Source organism: Myotis nattereri, assembly GCF_964212035.1.
Source record: "Myotis nattereri genome assembly, chromosome: 20".
Classification (NCBI taxonomy): Eukaryota; Metazoa; Chordata; class Mammalia; order Chiroptera; family Vespertilionidae; genus Myotis; species Myotis nattereri.
In genome coordinates, this window is record NC_138096.1 from 13,335,019 (window position 1) to 13,356,524 (window position 21,506).

At 44.6% G+C, this 21,506-nt stretch overlaps 1 protein-coding gene across 1 annotated transcript in view; it reads left to right on the forward strand.

The window, feature by feature from the left end:
- LOC308535514 (cation channel sperm-associated auxiliary subunit epsilon-like) overlaps positions 1-21,506 on the forward strand; it is an 83,153-nt gene that overhangs the window by 53,279 nt on the left and 8,368 nt on the right. The window contains exons 16-17 of the mRNA XM_081114432.1: positions 14,012-14,111; positions 16,879-16,965. Coding sequence (XP_080970558.1) covers positions 14,012-14,111; positions 16,879-16,965 — 187 coding nt within the window. The remainder of the gene's footprint in view (positions 1-14,011; positions 14,112-16,878; positions 16,966-21,506) is intronic.

Consider the following 21,506-nt stretch of genomic DNA (forward strand, 5'->3'; position numbering starts at 1 on the left):
AGCTCCAATTCAGTTTTGCCATCAGACCTTTCCCTTGAGGATCCAAAAGGCCTCTGCCAGCATATCCCCCACCACAGGAACACACACACACACACACACACACACACACACACACACACTCCTCACCATGGCAGTTGTAAGACTCCACGCTATTTCCTCACCCTCCTACAATCCCTCTGTCACAGGTACTCTGAGCCTCTGGTTAGTCTGCTGTCTTATTTAGTTTGACCTTCTATAGCCCTACTCAGGCCACTGATCCTTCTGGGCATCCCACACTCTTCCTCTCACCAAAGCCCTGTTTTCTCTGTTTATTTTATACGAGGGGCCCAGTGCACAAATTCGTGCACCTTGAAAGGAACTGTGGTCAGTGAGGCTGTGGTAGGCACAGGGGTGGCTCTCAACCCATCCTCTGTGCCCCTGCCTTGACCCTCCCACTGTGGCCCTCTGTCACCTCTCTGCTCACAGCCCTGCTCCGGCCGCCACTCCCACGCACTGATGGTGCTGGCCCCACTTGCACCCACTGATGACACAGAGTGATTGGGGCCAGCACCAGCAGTGAGTGTGAGTGGGGCTGGCGCCATCAACGGGTGTGAGCAGTGACTCAGGCACCAGCTGTGGGTGTGAGCGGTGGCTCCAATGCCAGCAGCGGGTGGGAGTGGGGCCAACGCCAGCAGCAGCAAAGAATTTTCAGTAACCACCAGAGGCTCGCTGCAATGACGGCGACCAGTGCCCCGCCTTGGTCTGGCACCCCTGCTTACCGGCATCCATCATTCCACCCTGACCGACACCCTCCATGTTCTGCACACGCCCCCTGGTGGTCAGTGCACGTCACGGTGACAGGTTGTTCTGTTGTTCTGGTTGTTCTTCCATTCAGTCTATTTGCATATTAGCCTTTTATTATATAGGAATGGGCCTCATCCCCCAGGGGTAAGCTATTTTAATGTTCTCTCCCAGGGAAGTGCACTCTTCAGCTCACTTCATCGTTATTAAATGACTACGCTGCACTAATTACTGTGCTGGGCACTGGGAATTCAAAGGTAAATAAGACAGGATTGCTGCACTCAAGGGCTCAAGAGTCTGATGAATCAGACAAACACATGAGCTGATAAGCTAAGTGGAATGATAGAAAGAAAGAGTGTGGGTGGTTGGCATTGAAACTCAAAGGGAAAGTATCCAGCCTAGCTATGGAAGGAAGGGGGGCTCTGGGGAATGTTGCCAGAAAGCATGCATTTGAGCTGAGCCACTGAGTCTTAAAGGATAATGAACATTTAGCTGAAGGCAGGGGAGGAAGAAGAGAGGTGAGGAAGGTAATCAATTCCACTGGGGAAGCCTTTCCAGCAAAAGTGAAATTGGAGGAAGGAAATGTATAGTTCAGGTAGAGTCATGTTGTTGGGGCTCACAGGGAGAAATGAAGTGTCAGACGAAGAGGCTGAGCAACGAGCCAGGTGGACTTGACGTCATGGAGGTCTTCCCCTCCATTCTTCCCATCGAGCACTCTGCCCTAACATGTGCTCCAGCTAGTCCTCTCTGGGAAAAGTGCGGAAGATGAATTTCAAGGAAACAAGTCCGATGAAGTTCAGGTAGTAAGATGGTATAACCAAATTACTGACATAGCAGCAATAAGAGGAATCATTTATGAGAAAATTAGCGATTATAATAGGCAGGGCTTGCTCTGGCCAGTGTGGCTCACTTGGTTGGGCATCGTCCCACGCACTGAAAGGTTCCTGGTTCGATTCCTGGTCAGGGCACATGCCCGGGTTGTGGGCTTGATCCCCAGTAGGGGGCATGCAGGAGGCAGCTGATCAATGTTTCACTCTCACATCAATGTTTCTCTCTCTCTCCCTCTCCTTTCCTCTCTCTCTCTAACAGTCAATAAAAAATCTTAAAGATAGTTAGATTGATGATAGACAAGTAGATGATAGATAGGTGATAGATAGATGATAGATAGATAGATACATAGATAGATGATAGATAGATAGATAGATAGATAGATAGATAGATAGATAGATCTAAGGCAGGGCATGATAAGTGATAGATGTGAATAGTAAGGGAAAGAAAATGAGGAAGATGGATGAGTCAGGGGTGACACAATCAGAAGAGATCTTCCACAAACTTCCATCATTATATCCGTTCATCTCCACGCCTCTGCATCCATGAACTCACTTCCTATCAGCATAGGTTAACTATATGCATAGCTAAGGTTTGTCTCTCCATTTGTGAACTGTGTGTATCCCCACCCCATTCCTAAGTAAGAGCATTGCTCCAGAAATTGTCCCCTCTTTCTCCTGCATCATCAACTTTACCCTCTGGTTCAACATATAAATATGCAGTTCTTTCCCTCAACAAAAACAAAAACCTGCTCTTGACCCCACCACCCCTTTAGCCACTATACTCACTGTCATCAATTCTTCTGTTCTCTCCCAGATCCCTGTCAGTCAGACTCTTACCCCCAGCACCTCATTGGCCCTGCTTGCCAGGGTGACCAATGGCCTCCACATTGCTAAACCCAAGGCTCGGTTCCCTGATCTAACCTTACTTTATCTCATTAACAAGAATGGCACATTTGATCATTCCCTCCTACTTGAAATCTTTGCTTCCGTTGGCTTCCGGGACATTGGATTCTCCTGCTTTTCCTGCTACCTCACTGGCAGCTACTCCTTAATTTCATAGTTTCTTCCCTCCCTCCTGCCATGACGTCTTAATATTGAAATGCCCAAGGCTCAGGGTTTTATTTATTTTTTTAATCCTCACCCGAGGATATTTTTCCATTGGTTTTTAGAGAGTGAAAGGGAGAGGGAAAAACAGAGAGAAATATCAATGTGAAAAAAACACATCGATTGGTTGCCTCCTGCACCAGCCCCAACCAGGGCCCGGGACCAGGGAGGAGCCTTCAACTGAGGTACGTGCCCTTGACTGGAATCAAACCCAGGACCCTTTGGTCCACAGGCTGATGCTCTATCCATTGAACCATACCGGCTAGGCTCAAAGCTTTCTTTTCTTTCTCTATCTCAACTTGTTCTTTTTGTAGTCTCATCCAGTTTCATGGACCTGAATGTCTCAATATACCGATAAACCCCCCAAAACTCTATCTCCAGTCTGACTATTTCCCCTTACATTAGTCAAATATGGCCTGATTATGCTGCGGTAACAAAGAAATTCTAGCATCTCAGTGTTTCACTCTTTTCATGTTATAGTCTGACATGTATCATAGCTACATATCTGGTTATGGCTTCCTATGTTACCACTATGGAAAAAAAGAAGAGGGGAGGATTGCATTAGATGTCTTAAAGGGCCAGTCTAGCCATGGTTTACACCACTTCCACACACATCCTGTCAGTTATCTGGAACCTAATGCCATGGCCCCAGTCTAACCCCAAGGAGGGCTAGAAAATGTAAACAGCCACAAGGATATTCGGTGAGCACTAACAGTTTCTGCAAATTCCTGAATTCCAGGCCCATAAATTCACTTAGACCAGCGGTTCGCAACCTGTGGGTCGCCACCCCTTTGGCGGTCGAATGACTCTTTCACAGGGGTCGCCTAAGACCATCCTGCATATCAAATATTTACATTATGATTCATAACAGTAGCAACATTACAGTTATAAAGTAGAAATGAAAATAATTTTATGGTTGGGTCACAACATGAGGAACTGTATTTAAAGGGCCGGAAGGTTGAGAACCACTGCCTTAGATGTTGAACAGATATATCATTTTTCCACTTAGATAGTGAATAGAGCTTTCAAACTTACCCTGTCCAAAAGTGAACTCCTGATCTTTCCCTCAAAACCCACTCCATCAATAATAGCCTTCCTCATTTCAATTGATAGCAACTCCATTCTCCTGGTATCATTTCTCCTCTCCTCTAGCCATAAATTCAATGCAGTTGCAATACATATCCCATCAGGGTTGTCAGCAGAAAGTGACCAGCAGATCCTAAAAGTTATACAGAAAACAATGGGCCAAAAACCATCAGACAAATATCTTCCAGAATTGAATTTCAAGAAATAGCAAAGTAATTCTTATTTGACATACACTCTGTCCAATAGGAATTACCTGTGCTCTTAACAAAAATGTAATACATAATTGTGTAGATGAACTGGAAAGCAATTCACCCTGCTCTGTGTGTGACAGGGGTGGTGCCCCAACTCCCCTATCGGCCCTACTCTGTGAGTGACAGGGGGTTGTGGCGCCACCCCCTGTCACGCACAGAACAGGGCCAATCAGGAGGTTGGGGCGCTGCCCCCTCTCACGCACAGAGCAGGGCCCATCAGGGGGTTGGGGCTCCGTACCCTGTCACACACAGAGCAGGGCCCATCAAGGGGTTGGGGAGCTCCCCCCTGTCATGCACAGAGCAGGGCCAATCAGGGGGTTGAGGAGCTCCCCCCTGTCACTCATGTTCGTTTTAAGCTGCCTGGCTACCAGCCGCCATCTTGGCTGGCAGTTAATTTGCATATTGCCCTGATTAGCCAATGGGAAGGGTAGTGGTCGTACGCTAATTACCGTGTTTCTCTATTATTAGATAGGATGTTTACTTTGAATTTATATTAGTTCACACAAACACTCCCTCGATCCTTTTGTTCCGGCCCTCTGATCCAGTTTAAGAACCCATTGTGGCCCTCGAGTCAAAAAGTTTGCCCACCCCTGCCCTTGTAGGTAACTGATTTTCTTTCTCTTGCTGCTTTTAGGATTCTTTCTTTGTCTTTTGCTCTTGGCATTTTAATTATGATGTGTCTTGGTGTGGTCCTCTTTGGATTCCTTTTGTTTGGGGTTCTCTGCGCTTCCTGGACTTGGAAGTCTATTTCTTTCACCAGGTAGGGGAAGTTTTCTGTCATTATTTCTTCAAACAGGTTTTCAATATCTTCCTCTCTCTCTTCTTCTGGCACCCCTATAATTCGGAGTTTGGTACGCTTGAAGCTGTCCCAGAGGCTCCTTACACTATCTTCGTATTTTTGGATTCTTTTTTCATTTTGCTTTTCCAGTTGGGTGTTTTTTCATTCTTCATATTTCAAATCTTTGACTTGATTCTTGCGATCCTCTGATCTGCTGTTGGGTGTCTGTATGATATTCTTTATTTCAGTCAGTGTATGCTTAATTTCTAGTTGGTTTTTTATCACAACATCGAGGGTTTCACTAGATTTCTTGAAGATCTCACTACATTTATCGGCGGTCTCACCAGTCTTTTCGAGGGCCTTATTAAATTTATCGGCGGCTTCTAGACAGTTCTTTAAAGACTTTAAAAGTGTGGTTTTGAACTCTATATCCAGCAGTTTGCTTTCCTCCAATTCTGTTGTTTGTGTCCTGTTTCTTTGTCTCGGCATTTTTTATGCTTCGCTGTGTCGATAGAGTGCCTTTCTGTGCTAAGTGTCCCAATTACCTGAGGTAGACACTCTTGGTGCACCCCCTTGTGGGCTTTCGGCACACTCTTGTTGTAGTTAAGCCTTGATTGTTGTAGTTATCACTGTGAGGAATTGACCTCCAGGCCAATTGGCTGTGAGAATCAGCTGTGTCTGCAGTGGGAGAACTTCTGTGCTGGAGACACCCCTCTGGGGCTAGACTTGCTTTGATGGGGCTTTGGTGCTCACTGAGTCTGCCCCCTGAGAGTGTCTTTTATGGTTCCATGGAGCTGCAAACTGGATGGTCCCACTCTGACCTCTGGGCTTCCTGGCTCCTGGATCTTTAGGGAGGTGCTAATCTAGCCTTTGCCTGAGGCTATCCAGCAAAAGTCTCCCTGCAGGGCTTGGGCAGGGCAGGTCCCACGGGATCAGAAGGGTGGGGTTAGCAATTATGGCTGCTCTCAGTCTTGCCCTCAGAGGCTCTGCTTCTCAGTGTCCCAGTAACCGCTGCAAGCCCCTCGGAGAGAAAGCTGCCCTAGGGTTCTGACCGATGCCAGACAGTCCTGCTTCTCCCGTATGAGTCTGGGTCCCTAGAGACTCGCCTGGAACTGGAGCTCAGAGCCTGAGACTCCCTCCCGATTGAAAACGACAACCGCGCCCTCAGCCGCCAGCCTGCTCTGCATGCACTCCGCACCTTAGTATTTTACCTCCGCACTGCGCCTCCTCTGAGTCTCGGTACGCTTTTCTCTTTCCTTCTAGTTGTAGAATTTCCACTCAGCCAGCCTTCCTGTGGTTCTGGATGATGTCCGTTCTGTCTTTTAGTTGTATTTTTGAAGTGATTGTGCCAGGCAGCAATCTCCAGTGTTTACCTATGCCGCCATCTTGGTTTCTCCTTGACTAACTCTTAAACTGTGTTTGTACAAGGAGAGGAAGCAGACATTTCAACAGCTAGCTGATGCTGAGAGAGAAAATTTGGCGTGTGAGTCCCACCACCTTGCTTAGAGGGTACTGGGGAACACCTGATGGATTCCATTGAAACCGAAAGGATGACCTCTGATAAGTAAGCTAAAGACAAAATGCCATGCCCTACTATTTATAGGCAAAACTAAACATTTTTAAAGCCCTACAAATCCTAAAATTAAGCCTTAACAAGGTCAGGGAGAGTCAATCATTACTTACTGCCTTCCAGAACAAGAAAAAAAAAAACCCTTTAGAGCAGTGGTTCTCAACCTTCCTAATGCCAGGACCCTTTAATACAGTTCCTCATGTTGTGGTGACCCCCAATTTCATTGTTACAAATTGCACATAATGAAAGCATAGTGATTAATCACAAAAATAATATGTAATTATAGATGTGTTTTCTGATGGTCTTAGGCAACCCCTGTGAAAGAGTCGTTCGACCCCCCAAAGGGGTCGTGACACACAGGTTGAGAACCGCTGCTTTAGAGGAAAATAACAAAACCTAGAGTCTCAACAATGTGTAATATTAAATGTTTGGTACAAAATAAAAAATTATTAGACATCCAAAGCAGAAAAATGACCCATCCTATATAATAAAGAGATAATATGCAAATTTACCATAATGCCCCTCGCACAAGAGGGCCACCCCCATGTGGGCACAATATGGCTGCCACAAGATGGCCGGCAGGGAAGGGCAGTTAGGAGTGATCGGGCCAGCAGGGGAGCAGTTAGGCATCAATCAGGCTGGTAGGAGAGTGGTTAGGGGGTGATCAGGCTGGCAGGCAGGCGAGAGGGATGTCTGACTGCCCGTTTAGGCTTGATACCACAGGGGTCCAAGATGGGAGAGGGTTCAGGCTGGGCTGAGGGACACCCCCCCCCCCACAGTGCACGAATTTCATGCACTGAGCCTCTAGTAATCAATAAAAGGCGCCAAAAGTAACAGACAACAGATGGTCCAGACTCTGGCTGGCAATCGCATAAAAGGACTTTAATATAGCAAATAAAAATATATTTGAAGATTCTCAGGAAAAGTGTAGAAAATGGGTAAACTGGTGGGAAAATCTCAGCAGGGAAATTCTAAATATTTTAAAAAATGGAATGCTAAAATGTAAAAATACAGCATCTGAAATTTAAAAATGACATTAATAGGATGGTTTAATGGCAATTGAGTAAAGCAGACAATAGGATTAGTGAAATTTTCCAAACTGTGCCACAGTGGAAGCACATTTTCTAGAGGTAACTTGTATCTTTGCTACCAGGGATCGCTTCACAAAGCTTGTTGCCTCCAGTTCTCTTAGAATAACCAACCCAATATTAGAGGCTAACCATAGACGGACAGAACAAAAGGCTCAGTATCCAGTTTAGATGAATTATAGCAATACATACCTGATAACAGAGTATTCAATTAGGTATTTATGAGGGGAAAATTTGAGTGCTTATTAATGAAGCTTTGAGAAGCAGTCAGATGGGTAGACCCTGGGAAATTAGCCTGTAGTCAAGGACACCAGATTACCTTACCTTTATAGAGAATGGCTCAGATACAAGGTTGGGCAGAATTTTACAGATAAAAGGACAACAGATTCACCATCAAACACTAGTAAGAATGAAGCAAGTCCTGGGAGGATGGTTCAGCTGGCAACGCAAGTCATCCCAGCTGCCCTTTTGCTTTCTCAACCTTCATGACAATCCCTCCCAAACTAAAATGTGGCACCACAGAATCCACTCTGCTCTACTCTGAGGCAGGAAGTTCAGGAGCAGGCATTATGGGTATTTTAGGGGCACTCGGGATTTGTTTTCATCAGATACTAGAGGCCCGGTGCACAAAATTTGTGCACAGGTAGGGTCCCTAGGCCTGGCCAGTGATCAAGGCCGATCAGGGCCTTCCTTCATTCCATGCCACTCCACCTGGTGATCATCACATGTCATAACAAGCGATCGAACTCACGGTCTCCTGGTTGAACTCCTGAGGGGACAATTTGCATATTTGGCCTTTATAGAGAGAGATGGGAAGACACATAGACAGACATGACTGTTGTGAAAGAAGACACTTATTCTAAACACTGATCCCCAAAACAGGAGGCACAGCAGGTCATATAGGGCCACAAGGGAAGTACCAGGGTCCTCAGGAGCAGAGGGAGTGAGGGGAAGCTGGGGTGAGAGCCTTTCCAGCATTTTCTGTGGGAAGGACTGGATAAGGAGGGTAAAGCAGGGTTAGGATTGTCTGATTTAAAAGATGTGAGCATGCCAAAACCGGTTTGGCTCAGTGGATAGAGCGTCGGCCTGCGGACTGAGGGGTCCCGGGTTCGATTCCGGTCAAGGGCATGTACCTGGGTTGCGGGCACATCCCCAATAGGAGATGTGCAGAAGGCAGCTGATCGATGTTTCTCTCTCATCGATGTTTCTGACTCTCTATCTCTCTCCCTTCCTCTCTGTAAAAAATCAATAAAATATATTTTAAAAAAAAAAAAAAAAAAAAGATGTGAGCAGGCTCTGGGCCTAAGAGCTGCCCCTAGGTGTCTGACACATGGTTCTGGGTGATTAGGGCAGTTGGATAGTGGCTCAGAGTATGAGCACCCAGGAAGGAGGTGGTTGGGGTGGGGGCTCCGGATTGGTTGAGTTGCATAGGAAAGTCATGCTCAAAGGCCAATTATTTGCTATCTCTACAAGTTAATTCATCCTGGGAGGGTCAGTCCCTCCAGGTTCCCAAGGCCCAGGATTGGAATCATGTGTCTGCAGGGTCAGCAGAGAGGGGTCTCCTCCCCAAAAGCGGAAGTAGCAGAAGGAAGTCGAAATTGTAAGGCAGTTAATTGCCAACGAGTGCCATTTCTAAATTTCCCAGATTTAATTAATACTATATCTCCTATCAGTGAACATTAATGAGAATAAGCCATGCTTACTTAGGCACGTATTTTTGTCCTAAAATCTCGATGAAATAAATAAAATATTAAATAAGATCATTAGAAATATATATATATATATATATATATATATATATATATATATATTTTAATTGATTGGGATGATATTGGTCAACAGGAACATACAGATTTCAGATGTGGGTTTCTGTGTTACGTGATCTGTATATTGCATGGGCTGCCCACCACCCAAAGTCAAAACTTCTCCAGTCACCAAATATTAGGACTCCCCAACCCAGAAGGTCGGGGTCATGCAATTTATCCTATGGCCACTAGATGGCAATGGAGCGTATTGGTTTTTGTGAGTGTCAAAAGATGCCAGCTCAGAGTTCAAGATCTTTTTCATTGAAATAAAACATATGGCCTTTGCAACTAGTCTTAGTCATTCAAAAACTCTGAGCGCTTACAGAAGATGCGATCAAGCATGCCGCACCTTCGGAAGTTCCTTGAGTTAGAGCTTTACTGAAACCTGACCCAAATCTCTGAAACTGATGCAAAATTGTGTACATTCCCACACATGTGTTAGTTCTCTATAACTTTCCTCCCGCTCCAAGAACTAAGTCAGGGTCCGCTACCCATTACTCACACCTGAGCTCCTCTCTACAATTTCTAAGAAAAATTCAGATGAAAATGTAACAGCTTCTCAGATACCACTTTCTGACACTTAAACTTTCTCTGCCCAGTTTGTGAGAAAGGGCCAAGAACTGCTTTTTATAAACAGGACTGGGTGGTAGCAATTTGTAGCTGGCCTGGGAAGCCAGATAGAATAACTGCAAAGTCTAGCAGAGACCTGGGTGGTGAATAAGGAGACGCCAGCAAGGATCCGACATTTTTTATGAATAGACACAGAGATGGGACCCAGGAAATACATCAGACACTGAGGCATCCTGCCTGAGCCCAGGGTCCTAAGTGAAATGTCCATCCCAGGAGTGTGGGGGACAATTCCATTTAGAGAAACAAGCAATAGCTGACGGAGGAGGAAGACCCTTAGCCATTTTTAAATCAGTCACAAGCTCTGGTTAGCAAAAGTGTGCCTTTATCAGTATCTGAACTTTAGCTTTGGTCTCAAGTCCCTATTTTTATTTTTTTAAATTAAATATTTATTGTTCAGATTATTACAGTTGTTCCTCTTTTTTCCCCCCATAGCTCCCCTCCACCAGGTTCCCACCCAACACTCCGCCCTCACCCCCCCTCCCACTGTCCTCATCCATAGGTGCATGATTATTGTCCAATCTCTTCCCACATCCCCCACACCCCTTTCCCCCCTCCCAAAAATAGTCAGTCCACTCCCTTTCTATTCCCCTGATTCTATTATAATCACCAGTTTATTCTGTTCATCAGATTATTTATTCACTTGATTTTTAGATTCACTTGTTGATAGATGTGTATTTGTTGTTCATAATTTGTATCTTTACCTTTTTCTTCTTCTTCCTCTTCTTAAAGGATACCTTTCATCATTTCATATAATACTGGTTTGGTGGTGATGAACTCCTTTAGCTTTTCCTTATCTGTGAAGTTCTTTATCTGACCTTCAATTCTGAATGATAGCTTTGCTGGATAAAGTAATCTAGGTTGTAGGTTCTTTGTATTCATCACTTTGAATATTTCTTGCCACTCCCTTCTGGCCTGCAAAGTTTCTGTTGAGAAATCAGCTGACAGTCGTATGGGTACTCCCTTGTAGGTAACTGAGTTTCTTTCTCTTGCTGCTTTTAAGATTTTCTCTTTGTCTTTTGCTCTTGGCATTTTAATTATGATGTGTCTTGGTGTGGTCCTCTTTGGATTCCTTTTGTTTGGGGTTCTCTGCGCTTCCTGGACTTGGAAGTCTATTTCTTTCACCAGGTAGGGGAAGTTTTCTGTCATTATTTCTTCAAATAGGTTTTCAATATCTTGCTCTCTGTCATCTTCTGGCACCCCTATAATTCGGATGTTGGTACGCTTGAAGCTGTCTCAGAGGCTCCTTACGCTATCTTCGTATTTTTGGATTCTTTTTTCACTTTGCTTTTCCAGTTGGGTGTTTTTTGTTTCTTCGTATTTCAAATCTTTGACTTGATTATTGCGATCCTCTAGTCTGCTATTGGACTCTGCATAATATCCTTTATTTCAGTCAGTATATGCTTAATTTCTATTTGGTCCTCTATCATAACCTCGAGGGTCTCACTAGATTTCTTGAGGGTCTCATTAAATTTATCAGTGGTTTCTAGAAAGTTCTTGAAAAACCTTAAAAGTGTGGTTTTGAACTCTATATCCAGTAGTTTGCTTTCCTCCATTTCTGTCATTTGTGACCTGTTTCTTTGTCTCCACATTTTTTTTATGCTTCCCTGTGTTGGTAGAGTGGCTTTGTGTGCTAGGTGTCCTCTAGGGCCCAGTGGCTCAGCCTCCCCAATTACCTGAGGTGGACACTCTTGGTGCACCCCTTTGTGAGCTTTGTGCACGGTCTTGTTGTAGTTAAGTCTTATTGTTGTAGGTATCACTGAGAGGAATTGACCTCCAGGCCTATTGGCTGTGAGAATCAGCTGTGTCTACAGTGGGAGAACTTCTGTGCTAAAGACACCCTTCTGGGGCAATACTTGCTTCAGTGGGGCTTTGGTGCTCACTGAGTCTGCCCCCTGAGTGTGTCCCTTATGGATCTGAGGAGTTGTAATCTGGATGGTCCCACTCTGACCACTGGGTACACTGGCTCTTGGATCTAAGGAGGTGCTAATTTAGCCTCTGCCTGAGGTTACCCAGCAGGAGCTACGAAAAGATCTGCAAATTCCCTTTCCTTGGGGTTTGGAGGTGCTCAAATGAGGCCCAGCTGTGAAGCAATGAAAGCTGCTGTGGGGTCTTGTGCCTTCTCTTGGAAATTCTGGGTCTGTCTGGCCCAGCTGCAGTTTGTTAGGTAATTTTCAGGTTGCAAAGGGCCAGGGCATTCATATGCAAAAGCCTCTGCTGCAGCTTGGGTGGGGCGGGGTCTCGGGGAACAACAGGGCGGAGCAAGCAGCTATGGCTGATGCTCAGCCATGCCCTAAGGGGCCCCGCATCTCAGTGTCCCTGTAATTGCTGCAAGCACCTTTGAGAGAAAGCCGCCCTCAAGTTCCGAGTTCTGCCCGCTTCCAGACAGTCCAGTTTCTCCCCGTATGAGTCTAGGTTCCCAGAGACTCACCCGGAACTGGAGTTCAGAGCAGTCAGGGGCTTGTGGCTCCCTCTCAAAAAGACAGCCACGTCCTCAGTCGCCAGCCCTTGCCGTGTGCGCTCAAGACCCCGTACTTCTGCACTCCACCTCTGCAGCTTCTCTAAGTCTCAGTGTGCTTTTCTCTTTTCTACACTGAATTTCCACTCAGCCCGCCTTACTATAGTTCTGGATGATGTCCGTTTTGTCTTTTAGTTGTATTTTTGAATTTGTTGTGGGAGGCAGCAATTTCCGGTGTTTACCTATGCCGCCATCTTGGTTTCTCAAGTCCCTATTTTTAAATAAATATAATTTTTTAAATTAATTTCAGAGAGGAAGGGTGAGGGAGAGAGAGATAGAAACATCAATGATGAGAGAGAGTCATTGACTGGCGCCTCCTGCACGCCCCCTACTGGGGATCAAGCCTGCAACCCAGCATGTGCCCTGACCCAGAATCAAACCTTGACCTCCTGATTCATAGGTCAACACTCAACCACTGAACCACACCAGCTGGGGTCAAGTCCTTATTTCTTAATGATATCAGGAAAAAATAATCTTACTAATTTGAAGTAATATCTCTTTTAAAACTCACTGAGATTGGGGTAAATACTCTAATCTCAATGGGGTGTATGTCTCAGGCTCCTGTGTCAGGGAGTGGGCAGCCTGTCCATGTTGGACCACGTGCTGGCACCTGCTGCTGGCAGGAGTCCTCACATGTCCCTGAGCATGTGCTGTGCATGACCATCGCTCCCGGAGCTTCTGATGACTCCTGCTTCTCAGCTGACCTCAGTTCTCCTGAGGGCAGCTAACCCTCTGACACCCAGTGTCACCTCCAGCCGCCTCCTCCAGGGAGACCTGCAGCATCTCCATCCTCATCGTGGTCATTCTGTGGGTTAATTCCCTGGTACACACTGGGCCACACTGGATATTCGTTGATTAAACGACACCAGAGGATCTTGCTCTGCCCTCCCTCCCTCCATCGCTCACTTCCATCCTTCTCCCTGCTGCCAGCCTGCTGACAGGGCCCCGGCCACCCTCGCCTTATTAATACATAGTGCCTGTTAAGCAAAGAGAAATTATGGCTCCAAATGTTAAAAAAAAAAAAAGAAAGAAATCTGCTTTGTTACTATCTGGTGTATTCTGAGAGCTGAAGAAAACCCACACAGTAGGTTCAGTGATGCTTTCACAGATAGGAACGTGGAGGCTTTGAGAGCTGAAGGACCTTCCCCAGGTCACAAAGCTGTTCAGTGAAAAGGACAGGATTTAAACCTAAGCCCATCCAACTTGAAAACCGGAGCTCTTGATCCCTCTATTGCAGTGGTGGGCAAACTGCGGCTCGCGAGCCACATGCAGCTCTTTGGCCCCTTGAGTGTGGCTCTTCCACAAAATACTGACTTCTGTGCATGGGCCACAAAGTTTCAATCGCACTGTACATGCGTGCCTGCACGTGGTATTTTGTGGAAGAGCCACACTCAAGGGGCCAAGGGGCCGCAATTTGCCGACCATTGCTCTATTCCACCGGAAAATGAAACCAGCCACTGAAAATTAATTTATAAAGAAGTCATTGTCATGTAAAACAGGCTTAAAGGGGTCAGAAGAAATAAAATGTTTCTAGTAGGATGACACAACTATGTTTTGTGTTTGCTGTTTTTCAGATACGATAAAAATGGCTTTATCAAAGATGTTGACGCAAATTTCATCGTGTGGGAAATCCACGGCAGGGATGACTACACCTATAACCTCACTATGCAGAAGGTACGCCATCCTAGAGTTAAATAGAAGTTGGCATGCAATTAGACATGTCTTTCTATTTTAAATCTACTAGTATATATAAATTATCTAAGGAAAATAAAACCAGTCCGCTGAGGGTAGGAAAAAAACACACGTATAACCTCGATAGCCTATGACTGATAAAATTAACTTATGGAAAAGAAATCATTGTCATATAAAACAGACTTACAGGAGTTAGGAAAAAATAAAGTAATATTTATAGTAGCATGATGCAATTCTAGATCAATACTTCCTTTTCTCTCCACACTGCATTTCATGTTGGAGAATTGACGAGTCTGCCTCTGGCTTCCAGGCATTGATCACATTTGTGCTAAATCAGACAGACACTCTCCCGGCTTCTCCTCACTGGAGTTCTTTGTGTCATGTGACTCGCTGACCTTGACATCCCTGCCCGCACTCTCTCCCAGTTTTCCTGCATCTTCCACGCCTGGTCGCCTGGTCGAGCAAGGCCTGCACAGTGAATCTCCCTCATTCTGCCTTTCACTTTGCAGGCCACGGCCCAAAGGCCTTGCCACCCCCACTCCCGCGTCCCTCCCAGCCACCCCCACATGGGGCTTTCTGCCCTTGAGGGGGCATCATGACGGAGCTTCTCTAGAAGTTACAGCACTGATTCCTGAGAGTCCCCAGGGACCTGCTCCTTCCAAAGTAACACTCTCCCATCAGAGACCTTAATTCTCCAAGAAGGACCACCCCCCCCCCCCCCCGGGTGGCAGCTGAGAAACCTTCTCCCACCTGCTGCCCCACCCCCCACCCCCTGGCCCCCAGAGTACTGCCAGAACTAATCGCCCTTTAATTAGGTACCAAACATAATGCCTCACACCACACATTCCTCCTGCGCTTAATGGACACTCAGTATGCAAGTCCTTCTGCTCTACTTTCCCAACCCAGTCCCATCCCGAAACTATTCTATTCTTCTATCCTTGGGCCAGACTCCCATTACCCTCCAGCTTCTCGAACTTCCCAGTGGACCTTAGGGTTCAAGGCTCTGAAGGCCTTCACTGTGCGATCCTCAGAGGATATCGTTTTCCTACCAAAGCCTAGTTTTCTCTCATGGCTGAGCTGTGGAATGGATGTTCTCACTAATCCACACTATGATTCCCAGATGGTCTCCTCACCCTAAGTAAAACGTCATTTGTCAGCCGCTGTCATCTAACCCATCCCTACTTGTGACTGTCAGATGCTCAGACTCAGTGCTTCCTCCTCCTGCCCTGAGGACAGTGGCAGTGGACTCCTGAGGGCCTCCAGCCACAGGCAGGGTCGCTGCAGGAAGAAGCTCTCTGAGCAGGGACTGCATTTCCAGCCCCCTTTGTGTGGAGCTGGGGCCCTGCCACTGGGCCTCCCCACCGGACTAGGAGCAGAGGTGATGCGTCTCATTCTCAGGATGCAGTGCTTAAGGAGCCACCAGGTGAACCTCCATGCTTCCTGTCTTCCTTCACATGCAACAGATTGCAGCAACCATGAAAGATGGAGTATCTGAGGGCTGGGTGAAAGGATCTAGTGAGGGGGCTTTCGAGGAGCCACCAGACAGAAAAGTCCTGAGTTCCTGAGTCACTTCTTTGTGATCCAAAAGAACCATCTAACCAGGGACATCTGCATTGAATTATGTGTGGTCAAGAATCAACTTTTAATGTGTAAACCTGAGAGTTGGGGGTTATTACTGCAGCAGAGCAGAAATAATCTCAACTAATAATATCACTCCCCCTCCCGGAATCACATTTAGTCTCACGCATTTCAGTCTCTGATCTCAACCCCCCAGTTCTCTCGTGGTTGCTCCCACTGCTTCTCTGACTTCTGCTTTTTCTCACACAATCTAGGTATCCATTATATTGACCCTATGCTTTCTCCCTTTCTACCTCTTCCTTTTTTTTCCTTTTCTTTTCCTATCTAATTTGAGCAAGGGGTGCTTATGTAGGCTAGAAACAGTTAGACAAAAATCCTGAATTTGTATAAAACTCAATATAAACCTACGAGGTATTAGATATTGACCTGGATATAAATATATGAATATCATATTTATATAGAGAGAAATAGATAAATTTTTCTTACTCTGTCTTTTAAGATCCCTGGAAACATAACTAGTCAGTAGCAATAAGTATCCTAAGTATCCAGATTGTTGTCTTGAAATGGCATTTCCCACTAAAAGTACTTGGAGATTCTTAGATGAATGACTGATTCCAACCAGAAAGAGGAAATGTACCCGATGAACTTGCAGTAGTTTGGCACACCCAATAGCATTATTTTTTTAAAAAAATCTTAGAAAATTATAAATGGAGGGTAACTTCCTTAATCTAATAAAATATAGACTTAAAAACCCAATAGAAAACATCATACTTAAGGTGAAAATTTGAAAACCTGAAATCAGGAATGAAATAAGAGTGCCAGTTACCACTACTTCAGAACAATATTGTTCCTGATCTTTGTAAAGTGGCAAACTATAAACAATGAAACTATATAAAAAGTAAAAGAATTAGAAAGGAAAAACTGAAACTGTCATATTCACAGGTAACATAACTGTTCATGTGAAACAGCTCAAATTAAATGATTTTAAGAAGTTCTGTCCGTAGAAGGTCAATATACAGAAGTCTATTGTTTCTCTGTGTATCAGCAAACATTTAAATAATTAAACATTTTTTAAATATACTTTTCAATGGCATTAAATATATGAAGTACTTATAAATAAATTGATATACTATATATATATATATATATATATATATATATATCTTGACAGAGTGGTTGTTTAAATGAGGCCCAGACATGGAACAAAATGATCAAGCTTAACAAGAACCTCTCATTAGACGAAGTTTGGGGACCTGAGGTAAGTAAAATTTTACTTTGCAAACTGCTTTATTTATTTATTTTCATATCATTTTATTTCTTTCAGAGAGAGGAAGGGAAAGGAAGAGGGAGAGAGAGATAGAAACATCAATGATGAGAGAGAATCACTGATTGGCTGCCTCCTGTGTGCCCTACACTGGGGATGGAGCCCGCCAGTCATGTGCCCTGGCCGGGAATTGAACCTTGACCTCCTGGACCCTCAAACACTGAGCCACACCGGCCAGGAAGAACATTTCTTACTGCCAATTATCAACCCTAGGCTGTTTTTAATTTTTTGCAATTGAATTTTCTTAAATTGAAATTAATGTATGTTATTTGGAGAATCAGATCATATCTTATGAATAAAAAGTGACAGAGAAGGTACCTCAGCCTATAAAATGTTCATCCTAAAATCACAATGTTACTTTGCTTCTGCATCAGAATCTATGCATGTCAAGACAAAGATACATACAAATGATGTGTATTGTCCTCTGTATTCCAAACATTCCACTCTCCATCCACTATTCCCTCACTTTCCAGCAACATAACTCTAGACCAAGCATGTCAAACTCGTGGCCCACGGGCCGCATGAAGCCCACAGTGAATATTTCTGTGGCCCAGCCAATATAGTGGTATGTAAGAAATGTTTTAATAAAAATTTCATAACTTAATTTTTACAATATCCTGTTATACATCATTATTAATAACAAGCTACAATGTTCACTAATGACTGATTACAATAATCCTGCTGCCTTCATTTCCCTTACGCTCCTTACACGCAGGCGCACCTTTTCTCTCCAATAATACTAGCAGCGAATATCTTAGCAGCCGATGGCCACGTCATTAGTCTTGTACTGACTGACTTGTTTGGTGTGAGCAAGAAGAAATATTTCACTTTCAGAGAACAAGAAAAATAGGTTTATTTGCGTTACGCTTATTAATTTGTGCAGTTATTCAGTGTCTGGTAAGTTAATGTTCAAGAAAAAATATTAATTTTTATTAAAATGTTCTATTATTTTATGTTAACGATGGCTCATTTATTTCGGCCCTTTGTACTCAGCATGTCTCCTTTGAAATAAACCTATGTTTCTATGGAAATGGAAGCATTTGTTTTTTTACAGCCCACAGACACTTAAACCTTGTTTATTTGGCCCGTGTTGGCCTTTGAGTTTGACATGCTTGCTCTAGAAGCTTGGCTCTAACAACACTTTAAACCATCCTTCAACCCCAGCCTAACCTTCAATCTAGTGATCTTACGACCCTCACCACACCTCCCAGGTTATCTTCCCCTCTTTATCCAGCTATAATTCCATGGCCAACAATTATATCACTATTAATAGGTACCCTCAATTCCTTTGCCCCTCTTACTTCTTCATATTTGTGTGACTAAATCACAACCCTGGTTAAATTCAGCTATCCACCTTAGCAGCTGACTGTGGTCCGAGAAAAACATACTCATGCTGACTTGTTTCATTTTCATGTCATGACTGAAAAGGTCCCACCACACTGCCCAAAAATATAACTGTATTTCTCTAGTTTGTTCACTCTCCCCGTCTCATAAGTAGCTAGTGTATACTCTCTCCTCTCTCCTAAAATCTCCAACACCTCTTCACCCATCCTCCTCCTTACCTAATGAACTTGCTTCCAACTACACCAATGTAATTATGGTGCTTGTTAAATCTGGCGTTAGATCCCGTATTTAAAGAAGCACATCTTTTAAATTAAAATATAGTACCTTATTGTTTTTAACATTTTGTCAGCTATAATTCTTTATAACTAGTTTCCCTTATAGACACAATTTTATATTGTGTCTTTAAAAACATTATTCTAAGAAAGTATCCTTGGTAATCCATAGGTTTTATCAAACTGACAAAAGGACCCACATAAAAAACTCGCACACACACAAAATAAGTGTAGGAAACCCTGATCTAGAGGCAAAAAGAAGAGAACTAAATGTTGGGTCATTCAACTGTTTAGAGACGGGGGGAATGAGGAGGTCAAAGGAGATGAGAGAGGAAAAATCCAAGAAGCAGGAGGAAAGCCAGGTGAGCGTGGTTTTCCAGACAGACAACATGTAAAGCAAGTCTTACAGGGAGGGATCAACTGTGTCAAGTCCACACTTAGACGGGTCAGCTATGGTGAGCATTGAAACTGATCATGGAGATAACCAGTAACCTTGAAGGATCCATTTAGGTGCAGTGTGAGAGACAAAAACTTACCGAAGTGGGTTTAATTAACGTGGAAACAATGAATTCAAAGCAGCAAGAATAGCCATCTCCGCTTAGGAGTTTTGGGGCAAAGGGGAGAATGACATAGTGTAGTAGCTAGAGAGCAAGAGGCGAAGAGAGGGTCTTACTTTTTTACTAAGATGAGACAAATAACCCCGTGTTAAAGAAAATTTATGGTGCTTCCATTAACATCTCAAACTTAACATGTCTCAACTGAGCTCCTAGTATCCACCCTACAAACATACCCCAGCGTCCTTCCCGCCGCGGTGAGTGGGAATCCCATCCTTGCAGCTTGATCAGGAAAGAAGCCTCTGAGCGTCATCTCACGCCCACATTTGGTCTCCAGGAAATCTGTTGGCTCTTCCTTCAAAGTATATTCTGAATTGGTCATTCCTCACCACCCCAATTGCCACCACCCTGCTCCTCCATCACCAACCATCTGGGTTAGAACAGCAGCATGCCTGCTGGTCTCCGTGCCTCAGCCTTGCCCACCACGAATCTAGTCACAACACAGCAGCTAGTGTTCCTTCCAAAACATAAACGAGAACATGTCACTCTTCTCAAAACCATGAAATGGTTCCCATCTCAGTTACAGCAAAGCCTTCATTATTTGCTATGCCCCTCCCCTATGACTAGCCAGCTTCCTCCTCCAGGTCTTTTCTTAAAAATCAACTAGTCAAAAAGAAAATAACCATATATATACTATATATATATATATATATATATATATATATATATATATATATATATATACACACACACACAAACATATATATATATAAAATCAACTAGTCAAGCCAAGCCAGTGTGTTTCAGTGGCTAAGCATCGATCTGTGAGCCAGGAGGTCACAGTTTGATTCTGTCAGGGCATGGGCCCAGGTTCCGGGCTCCATCCCAGTGTTCAGGAGACACCCGATCAATGATTCTCTCTCATCATTGATGTTTTGGGGTTTTTTTGTTGTTGTTGTTGATATATGTTTATTGATTTCAGAGAGGAAAGGAGAGGGAGGGAGAGAGAGAGAGAGAGAGAGAGAGAGAGAGATAAAAACATCAATGTTGAGAGAGAATCATTGATCAGCTGCCTCCTGTATACCCCACACTGGGGTGGAGCCCGCAACCCTGGCATGTGTCCTTGACCGAAATCCAACCCGGGACCTTCAGTCCTCAGGCGGATGCTCTATCAACTGAGCCAAGCCAGTTTGGGCTCATCATTGATGTTTTTATCTTTCTCTCCCTTTCCCTTCCTCTCTGAAATCAATAAAAATACATTTTAAAAGTAATCAACTAGTCAATGAAGACTTCCTTGTCCACTCTCTAAAAAAAGTTAACCATCACCCCATGACAGTCCATATCTTTCTTCCCAATTTTCTTTAATGTCATTAGCATTTGTCACTCACTGACACATTGTGTATGTAGTCTGCTTATTTATCCCATTTATTGTCTGGCTCCCCAACTGGAATGTAACCTGCATAAGCGAACAAAATTGAGTGTGTTTTGTTCACTGCTGTATCCCCACCATCTACCCATTATGAGTGCTCAATAAATATCTGTGGAACTAATTAATAGAGTATAGCCATCTACCTTTTTATAGAGTATTAATTCCACTATTAAGAAAGCATAAGGGAGAAACCAAGATGGCGGCATAGGTAAACACTGGAGTTTGCTGCCTCGAACAAGCACTTCAAAAATGCAACTAAAAGACGGAACGGACATCATCCAGAACCACAGGAAGGCTGGCTGAGTGGAAGTTCTACAACTAGGAGGAAAGAGAATAGCATACCGAGACTCAGAGGAGGCGCAGTGCTGAAGTAAAATACTAAGGTGTGGAGTGCATGCGGAGCAGGCTGGCGGCTGAGGGCGTGGTTGTCATTTTCAATCAGGAGGGAGTCTCAGGCTCTGAGCTCCAGTTCCAGGCGAGTCTCTAGGGACCCTGACTCATACGGGAGAAGCAGGACTGTCTGGCATCGGTCAGAACCCTAGGGCAGCTTTCTCTCCGAGGGGCTTGCAGCGGTTACTGGGACACTGAGAAGCAGAGCCTCTGAGGGCAAGACTGCGAGCAGCCATAATTGCTAACCCCACCCTTCTGATCCCGTGGGACCCGCCCCGCCCAAGCCCTGCAGGGAGACTTTTGCTGGATAGCCTCCGGCAAAGGCTAGATTAGCACCTCCCTAGAGATCCAGGAGCCAGGAAGCCCAGAGGTCAGAGTGGGACCATCCAGTTTGCAGCTCCATGGAACCATAAAAGACACTCTCAGGGGGCAGACTCAGTGAGCACCAAAGCCCCATCGAAGCAAGTCTAGCCCCAGAGGGGTGTC